We start from the raw sequence: 10,029 nt of genomic DNA, 5'->3' as shown, positions 1-10,029 counted from the left end.
AACCTACTTGATGAATACATCTTTATACAATGGAACTCTTCCAAAGCCTTACCAGTGCCCGCGGGTAAAGTCATGCGATGGGGGACTAGAATCTAAATGCGCTACTGGTTACTCAGGCCCCCTGTGCGAGGTTTGCCAAAACGGATATTACAAACGGGTTCTTGCTTGCAAAGCTTGCCCTTCCGGTACCTGGGTCATTGTGCAGCTTTGTCTATGTGGTGTTGCCGTTCTCGTGCTCATGATAATTTTGATATGGAGCGGAAGGAGAAAGAAAACAAGTGAAAAGCGTCCGATGATTGACATCCTGCTGGCCAGACTGAAAATTGTGATTGGCTTTTATCAGGTAACATCCGGGATAGTTGAAGCATTCGTCTACGTCAAGTGGCCGTCATCCTTGTCTATGATTGGTGACTACGCCGAAGTGATCCAACTAAATATCCTGCAATTTGTTCCTCTTCACTGCCTCTTTCCGTCTTGGAAACAAGACGCGTTTAGCAAAATGTACTTTTTGCTGGGTAGTAATGCTGGCGTAGCTACACTCGCGTTTGTAGGCTACTGGATTAGAAAACTTTTCCTTTTAGGTAAATTCAACTCGAATTCCTCTAAAATGAGGGCAAAGTTATCTACAACGAAGGAGTTCCTATATCGTAACGTGTTTTTGTTTCTGTTCATAACATACCCAAGCACTTGTTCAGCGATTTTGAGGACCTTTCCCCTAGCATGTCACAAGCTCTGTACGGAGAGTTCCTGCACGCTTTATCTCAAGGCAGACTACAGCGTCAAGTGTGAAGGTGAAAAATATCGTTTCTTCAAGCTCTTTGCTTTTGGAGCTTCGTCATACGTCGTTGTTCTTCCAGGGCTGGTATTGATAGCGTTATGGAGGCAAAGAAGAAAACAGGTTTTGCGCAATGAATCTGGCGACGAGGAGGCAGTGGGGTCTAACAGAATAGGATCCGAGTTTGATGACATTGCGTACTGTGCTTCTGAAATCACAGAAGAAAATGATGAGGTCAATGGAGATGATGATGAGGGTAAGGATACTTGCGCCTTTAAACTTTTTTCCAGAAGACTAATTTACTATAAACAATTCGTTTGTTAACAAAAAAAGCTAAATCGCAAAAAGAATCCTTCCGATTTGGGAAAATTACTGTTATCTCCACCCCGTCTCCACTTAACTCTCTTCTTCGGAGGTCAAGGAACTCACCACAAAGTGTTAGATTAGGCCCTAAAAATACTCTTTGGTCTTGACTTCCCTCGGGTAACGAGACAGAGTTTTTTCAAGCGAGATTATAGCTATCTGCCTCCAGTCCTGGAACTCTTCTTAATTTTTACTGTATTTGTTTGCCGGGTTTTACGTTTCGTTTTTCTTTGCAACGGTTATCCATCCAATCGAGAGAGATTATCAGAGCTGCTACATCACCCTTGTATTTCTTTGTTTTCCACAGAAAGGCCTAATGAAGAATCAGAACTCATTTCTGGAATGAGCTTCCTATACGAGAACTACAAAGATGACGCTTGGTACTGGGAGCTAGTGGAAGTCGTAAGAAAGCTCATACTGACTTGTGGGATTATTCTGATTGGCCGCGAGAGTAGAGCGTACGTGGGACTGGCCTCTATCTGTTCTGGATTGTTCGCAATTTTTTACGCTTTTCGAAAACCAATCAGAGATGAGTTTGAAGATAAATTGCAGCTTACGTCACTTCTTGTGATTTTTCTCAATCTCGGTATTGGAGTGATATTAAAAATCCCCAAAGAATCAGTGCCGTCAGATGTAGATCAATATGTGGACTCACTGCTGGTTAATATACTTGTAGTGGGAGCCAATGTCTTGGTGATTGTTCTTGTTGTAGGTATGTCAATAAAGAAATTACATCGTTCATTAGTACTACTAAAGAACACATCAGTCTGGGTGGTCTACAAAAATTCTCCTGTTTATCACTAGTTCATAGGTTTCAGCATCTTCATTTATTCATTCATCAGTGCGTTTGTTCATTCATTAATTTATTCTTTCATTCATTTTTCCCTATATTGATTCACTTTCAGTCCTTAGTATAACTCTACAACGAGTATCATCCATGGCTTTTAACAGAGGAGAGCTTTTACAACCAATGTTGGGACCCAAGGTCAAAATCTGGCTAAAAAGTGAACGAGTTCATCGACTGTTTACATTCTGTTTGCAAGGTGTTTCTTTCTATGAAAGAACATTGATTCATGAACTCCAAGTTACAATTTGAACGGCATTTACAGTTTACAGCTGTAATTTTACTTCGGCAAAGTCACGGATTTGTTGTTTTGATTATTCCTTGTTACCACGCGGGAACAGTTAAAGAAGCTAATATCAACAACCGAACCGGTCGTTCACGCACCGTGTTATTCAAATATTTCATCAATGCATTCATCACTGCATCATCAATGAATTCATCAATGTATTCATCAATGCATCATCAATGCATCGTGCATCGTGCAATGCACCATCAAATCATTCATCAATGCATCAGCAATGCATTCATCATTGCATTTATCAATGCATCCTCAATGCACCATCAGTCCATCATCAATGTATTCATTGCATCAAATGCATCAATTTCGTTTATTCAGTTCTTCCTTTCATCATCAGTGCATCGTCAGTGCATTTATCAATGCATCACCAATGTATTAATCAATGTATTCATCAATGCATCATCAACGCAATCCATCAATGCATCATCAATGCTTCATTAATGCATTATCAATGCATTCATCAACGAATCATCAATGCATTCATCAATGCATTTAGTGATCAATACAACATCAATGCATCATCATTGCATCAAATGCATCAATTTCGTTCACTCAATTCTTTCCTTCATTTATTAAATTCATTCAAATTAGTTCATTTGCATTGCTGTTCGTTCATTCGCTCCTTTGTTGCTGTCACTCCTTCCGCCTTTCTTCTTTCCTGTTTAAATTCACTTTACTCGTTCAATTCATTTTTCAGGCCTTCACTTCGTGCGGTGTTCGTTCCGGTATTCAATCATCTACTATTATATTATTTCTGTGCCTCGCTAATTCTTGATTTAATACCTTACCCACTAGGTCGCTACCTTGCTGTGTTAATTCACAATTTTATGCTTTGGAGAAAAAATCCACAATGCTCTGCAACTTGCTGTATCACCATGCTTCTGTCTTTGAACGAACTAACCAGCGGCGTGAACTCAGTAGCAAGCATGCGCAAGACAAACTTCCGAACCAACCTGGGAATGGGAGGAGTAGATATGCCTTCGATGCGATCAGCTGTAAACGATAATGTCGGCTTTGAAATTGAAGGAAAGGAAGAGGACATAAAGGGGAAAAAAGACAAAGTAACGGAGGCAAGAGCCGTTAGATTTACCGACGTAAAAGGACCAACCGATGAAATGTTGTCAAACAACATAATAAGACGTGGTATTCCTGAAGGACGCCGTTTCAGCAGTCGATTTCCAGCAAGACAAACCTGGGCATTGAATTCTTAGACAATCCTCCGACGCCTTCATTTTTTACCTAATCAAACTGACTCTGAATCTGTTCCCACTTAAAAGCAACGTTTGAATTTTTTTCTATTTAGATATAATTGTTGTAAATAGTTCATTTAGGTTGTAAGCGCATTGAGATTTCTTTATCATAAAAACCTTTTTATTGTTATTATCATTATCACATAGCCGTTTCTCCAAATAAGGGAGTGTCCCTCGGGACATGACGTTGTGAAATGACGCAATGATAATCAGCTCATCCAAAGAAATCAACGTTTTGTAAATCATCTGATCAGTCAGAAGGAAAAGGCGTTGATCGTTTATCAAAATTCGTCGACCCCACTGGTTAGTAACATCGCCAAGTTGGAAGTGATACGTCTTAAGCGGGGGATCAGCTGTTCCGCAGTCAGGGGCACCCAACGACAATTTTCGGAAAAATATTTGTTCGGGAGACGATTTGCCCATTTTCAACGGATTTTTACCCTAAAAAGGTCATCTGAAATTTTCGGGAGCATTTTTTCTGGCTGAAATTTTCGAACAGGTAAGTTTTGATCCCTATAATTTTCGGATCACTAGACTTTCAGCTAGGAAATCCGAACAGATGAAAAATTTATAGGGGATAAAAATACGCCCATATCCACTGTTTAAATACTAAAACACGTTTAACAATGCTATGTTTAAGTGGTTTTGAACTATATTCTCGTTGGGTGCCCCTGCGCAGTCCTCCGCAAAGTTGGGAAAATATACATACCTTAACGTCTGTAAAATTTCGCGACTTTGTGGAGCTATTATCTTCGTTAGTTTTCAACAAATAACTGTCAAACTTGGAATGTCACTAATTTAAAGGCGCTCTTTCCAGCGGAGTCGATGGATTTTCCCTAACTTGTCCAAGACAAATGTTGAAAGAAACAGTTGAAAGGTCTTAAAATATGTTGTTCTTACTATGTGGTAAGAAATTTTTGCGGGAGTTTATTTTTGCGCATTCATGGGTGGCGATAAAGTTTTGTGTTTCAGGGGAACTAATTTTTGCGACTAGGACAGAGTGGTTTTTCTTGATGGGAATTAATTTTTGCGATTTTCAGAAAGTCCCGGACTAATCATCGATAATATTTTCGTTTTTATTGAGTAAGTGCAATATGGAAAGAAATATTTTCAAACAATACTACGGTGTGCGTACTCTATGTAAGATTACTTTTCTTTGTCAATCGATTACAAACACGAACAGACACGCCTGTGACAGACACAATTCTTCAGTGCTGCATTTTAAGTTATATATACTTGATCTGGAGTAAATTTGGTAGTAATTTTTTTTTGCGGGAACTAATTTTGCGGATCAGTGGAAAAATCGCAAAAATTAGAACCAGCAAAAGTTTCGTGCCACACGGTATCTCTAAAAAACTTGTGATGAGTCTCCAAGTCTCCCATTTTGTTAGTTTGTTTTTCTTTTCCTCTCGGAGACTTTTACCGCAAATTGTAAACCCGGGGAGCCGGCGACCCCGTAGTAAAACATACGGGGATGTTCGTCGGAAAATTAACTGTATTAAGCCCCCATGCAATCTGAGTGTGTCTCAGGGGCTGTAGAGGTAAAATTGATTGATTTCCGCTCTGAAAATCTTTAGGGTGAATTTCTACTCTTTCGTAATTTTTAAACTATTACTACCTAATAGAGACGATTTATGACAGGTCGCACGTAAACTTAAAATAAAGCTCAAGGTTCAACTTTTACGTTCACGTACGACCTTTCACAATCTCGTCCCTAGGGCGTCTTCCAGTTAAGCCCGCGGGACGACGTTCGACCTTTCGTACATTGCCTTGCGCACAGTCACGACGCCACACTGGCAAAATTTACGCGAAAAGTGGAAGTTGCTGGTTATTAGCCGTTGGCAGAATAAATAAATGAAATATTGCACGTATATATAAACTCACCTTTCGAGCTAAAGTGGATGATAGAGCCTAATATCCATCTGATACAATCCCGGATGTTCACAGAATGAGAAAATTTCAAGGGGTATTACTGTAATCAATGATTTACTACTCGCCATTATTTTTGCATAACCTGGGGTTCCTGTGGTATTGTTTGCCGGACTGACCATAAGTGGGGTCAGTCTAGGCCTGGGGTCAATAATGGCGTTTCTTGATTCTGGGTTCAAATTTCCAATGATACACTCTCGCCGCGGACACCCCGACAATACGGACAGCATCTAATTCCCAGGCAAAAAAAATACAAATGTTTGACTGAAATAAACTCCCGCTATCATGAAACTCTTGTTAATGAAGACACTAACCCAAGGCCACCCAAGGTCCCCACAGTGTCCCCTACAAAGGAAGTAGATTGTATTAGTATTTGTGAGAGGGGATTTCTCAAATCTTCCCTGTGCAGAGAAGGTAATAAAGCCGTCTTATAGACTGAATTATGATGGAGAGGTTGATAGCAGTTGAATACTTCATCATCAGTGATAGTCTTGTGACAACTATTAGGATAACTAGGATGTCGGCAAGAAGCAAGACTACGAGTAGTCCCCCATTTTTACTCAGGGATAGTAGAGGGAACGAAACGCGAGCGCGCGTGAGAATCACCCTACGGGAGAAGAGCAGCACACGCGGCCGAAAGAGCTGAGAAAAATCTCCCCGCCGCGTGTTGCCTTTTCTCGCGTGGGGTGATATTCACGCGCGTTCGCCTTTCGCCCCCTCTAGTATCCCTGAGGAAAAATGGGGGAGTATTCGTAATCTAGCAAGAAGCCGCCTTGGATGCTTCCGTGCAAAACTCGCTTGCTGGGCGGGGCGGGGGGAGGAGGGGGTTCCGGAACCCCTGAAACCCTCCCCTAACTACGCCCCCTAAATATTACGCAACAAGAGGCTCCAAAAAATCTGACAAATCTGTTATTTTGACTAAAAATATTCGTGTTAGTTGTTCTACCATATGCTGTTGTTCTATTCGATTGTGATTACTTTAGTGAATGTTTGTTTATTATTATTATTCTAGGCAAATAACACATTTTTGGTCCAATTTTTTATCCCCTACGCGCAGTTTGAGACCTTATCTTTCGCAATATTTCTGTGGCGTGACAGATCATAACAACAAACTGCCTATTTGAGGAATGTTAGTACTAGCCTATCACAAAGAGTGCTCTCTGAACCTTTACCCGTGCAACATGATTTTTACACGTGCACGTGGGTGTCAACCAATCACCGATGCTTATTGCCATTCATGCGTTAACGTTGTGAAAGCGAGGCCGCATTTGTATTTTCACGGATGTTAGGTAAATTTGTAAGAAAATTTGAATACAGTCTCCTGAATCTTTCTTTTACCACCTCTCGGCACTCTGTCGCTTCGATTCCTTAGGCCTTTGCTGATTACAACTCGAGAGATCTGTTCAACCATGGCAGAAACAACCCAACGAGTTCTCAATTTCTCGCCTGGTCCCGCAAAGCTACCAGAAGAAGTAAGTCAGTGAATCGCGTACAATTTTTCAGTTTGGAGCATTTCGAGCATTTTTCTCCCGAACCTTCCATTTTTCCCCCGGTCACAATGCCCTCTTCCTTTATTTTTACGTTTTCTTTTACGATATTAATTGATATCTGGAAGTAAGCTTACGTATAAAGTCAGATAACATTTAATCGTGGCGACGATTTCCCTTGGATTATGTAAGACGAATAGGCGCACACAAGGTCCACAAGGATGTGTGAAGACAGTTTTAGATCTCAGTCGAGGATCAGTTGTGTTTGGATTCCTGTTGTAATAGCAAAGTCTTTATCGCTCAGATATAATTCATTAACAGATATACTGGAATAAGGTTTTTTGAAAGTATCTCAGTTGCTGTGCACAGCCGCGAAACTAACGAAATTGGCGCGTTTCCCTAATATGGGGAGAAAGATGAATGCATTCCCTAATATGGGAGATAGCAAAACATCGAAGGGAGATTCCTTGGACAGTGCAGTATAACATCATGTACTACAGCAATGGAGCGATTAATTTAAATGTTGTTATTTTGTCAATGAAATGATCAGAAATGTTATCGAGCGAAGAGTGTTGCCGATTTCGTACTTCGGTTTCAATAACAGCGTGCGCGTCGAGGCGAAGCGAAGAAACGGCAGAAATTTAAGGTGTGCTTCGGGGTGGAGGTAGTTAATAATAATGAGCAATTTCTCATCGGGTTACGAACAAAATCATTGTAAAAAGTTGTTCACAGATGAACGTTATGATTTAAAGTTAATCCTTTTTTCGTTCTTACTCGTAAGTTTTCTTGCATAAATTGGCTGATGCAATACTTCAAACCTGATACGATTTTTGTGGGTTATGGGCTACTGCCAGAAGTCAAAACACTTATCCCCAGTTCATGGACTACCCCCACGGGCTACCTGTATGAACTACCCTAAAATGCACTGTGCCACTGAAATTTAGTGATTAGGGTTAGGAAACTGAGTGAATCAAGTCTCAGATCAGTTTTCCCAGTATATTGACCCTAAGTGGAACCTAATTTACTCAGTTTGCTAACCTTATAATCACTAAACTTCAGTGGCATAGTCCATTTTAGGGTAGTCCATAGACTGAGGGTCAGTGTTTTGTCCACCACCCGTTTTTGTGTCGTCATGCAATGCTCCTCCTCACAAATGGCTGCTCACATTCATGGAAAGGATTGTTGTTTGAATGTGAGCAGCCGTTCGTGGAAAGGGGTGTTGTGCAACACTAAAAATGGCTGCAAGGGAGATTATGGCCTAAAAGGAGTGTCTTGTAAACTTGGACGAATAGAAAATAAATTCGTTGGTATGGTTGTCTCTTCTGTATCTGAAGAAACCAATTAATCTCATAAAACTTTTGTGTTGATTTTGTACTTAACTCTTGGCTATGTTTAGGCGAGCACCTTTTTTCAAGTCTCTTAGTACCTGTAATTAATTTGCTCAAAGCACAGACAATAGTAGTGTTTGGAATGTGCTGAGATTTTAAAAATCAGTCATCAGAAATAATCAGATTTGCCCATCGGCCAACCAATCGATCATAAGTTATTATGATTAACATTTATTGTTTTGTTTTATTTTTTAGGTGTTGCTCCAAGCTCAAAAGGAGCTGCTGAACTATGGAAACCTTGGAATTAGTGTTATGGGTAGGTTATTATTTGTTTGAAAATATGTTTTGTACATTGCTTCACAGAGGATAAGTTTTTTCTTCTTTAATTTATTTTAAACAAACTTACATTAAATTTGTTATTGCCTTTTCTAGAAATGAGCCACAGATCTGCTGACTTTGCAAAAATTGTCAATGATGCCGAAAGTGACCTTAGAGAGTTACTGTAAGTTGTCGACATGTAATGAACTTGGTCAATGCATGAAATAATTTATAATACTTGCATTCTTCAAATCAGAAATGATGCTGCATTTTCAAGGCAGAATTTTTAATTAAAGTTAGAATTTACAGTTTTCTTTACTTTATTTAGCATTTTTTTTACGAATTGTGTGATTTTCCTCAAATTGTGCAATCCAATGCTATTTGAGGCCAAAATGTGCAAAATCGCACCATTGCATAATATCAGAAGCCCTGCAAAGAGCAATTAAACTGAGTTTCGCAGCTCTCTTTTATAGGAACATTCCAGAAAACTACAAGGTTCTCTTTCTACAAGGTGGAGGCACAGGACAGTTTGCTGCAGTTCCTTTGAACTTAGGAAAAGGTTTGTAAATTTGATAAGATTTTTTAAGACTTGGAAGAATGAGGTTAAGCAGGGGTCCTTTTTGGGTCCACTGACTGAAGCACGTCAATCAGTTATCATTGATTAAGCCAACAGGCTCAGGCAAACTGTCCCTGTTTAAAAAATTATCATTTATTTTCTTTATTACTATTGTGCCTATTTTTTTTTTTATTTCATTCTATTTTATTTTTTAACCCTCAACTTTTTCAGGTATGCACATGCGTACCGTGTCTACAGGTAGCTATGCGTCTGTTAGTTCTTACTACATTAGTAAAATAATGATGCTTTGTAACTTTTAGAGGGAGGATCTGCTGATTACATTGTTACCGGAGCTTGGTCTGCAAAGGCTGCAAAGGAGGTACATTATCCTCTCCTTTTTCGTCACACAACATAGGACAAAGGACATTTTATACTAGTACACTGTAGTTTCTTTGGTATGAATGCAACATGCTAACATGTAGTATATTAGTAATTTCAATAGTAATGATTTTAGTTGCTCACTAAGTGATCCTATGGTTGAAGTGAGATTTTAAGTAACTTATGCCAGGAAAATCACAGATATGTTTTCTCAGTGGGACTCTTAGATTTCTGTCACCATACACTGGTCAATATTGTTATGTCTCTCTCTCTCTCTCTCTCTCTCTCTCTAAACTGGATACATTACTAAAAAATAAACAGGAACTGGACATGTACAATAGTAATAGTTAAAAGTGGGAGGGTTTGATGTACGGGTTTGAGTAAAGATCCTCTTACTCTAATCCAAACCCAAATTCTAAGACCTTCCATGGCACCTGCAAATCAAACCCAGTGCCACAAATTATCCTGTTAACAAAGTTTTAACAGGCTACTAGATATTCTAA

General features: G+C 39.5%; 1 protein-coding gene across 1 annotated transcript in view; it reads left to right on the top strand.

Moving 5' to 3' along the window:
• Positions 1 to 6,743: 6,743 nt before the first annotated feature.
• LOC140933563 (phosphoserine aminotransferase-like) overlaps positions 6,744 to 10,029 on the top strand; it is a 12,580-nt gene continuing 9,294 nt past the window's right edge. Inside the window, exons 1-5 of the mRNA XM_073383166.1 lie at positions 6,744 to 6,931; positions 8,530 to 8,590; positions 8,707 to 8,776; positions 9,066 to 9,151; positions 9,469 to 9,527. Of these exons, the coding sequence (XP_073239267.1) occupies positions 6,869 to 6,931; positions 8,530 to 8,590; positions 8,707 to 8,776; positions 9,066 to 9,151; positions 9,469 to 9,527 (339 nt within the window). The 5' untranslated portion in view covers positions 6,744 to 6,868. The remainder of the gene's footprint in view (positions 6,932 to 8,529; positions 8,591 to 8,706; positions 8,777 to 9,065; positions 9,152 to 9,468; positions 9,528 to 10,029) is intronic.

Source organism: Porites lutea, chromosome 4, assembly GCF_958299795.1.
Source record: "Porites lutea chromosome 4, jaPorLute2.1, whole genome shotgun sequence".
Classification (NCBI taxonomy): Eukaryota; Metazoa; Cnidaria; class Anthozoa; order Scleractinia; family Poritidae; genus Porites; species Porites lutea.
This window is presented reverse-complemented; position numbering and strand designations above follow the sequence as displayed.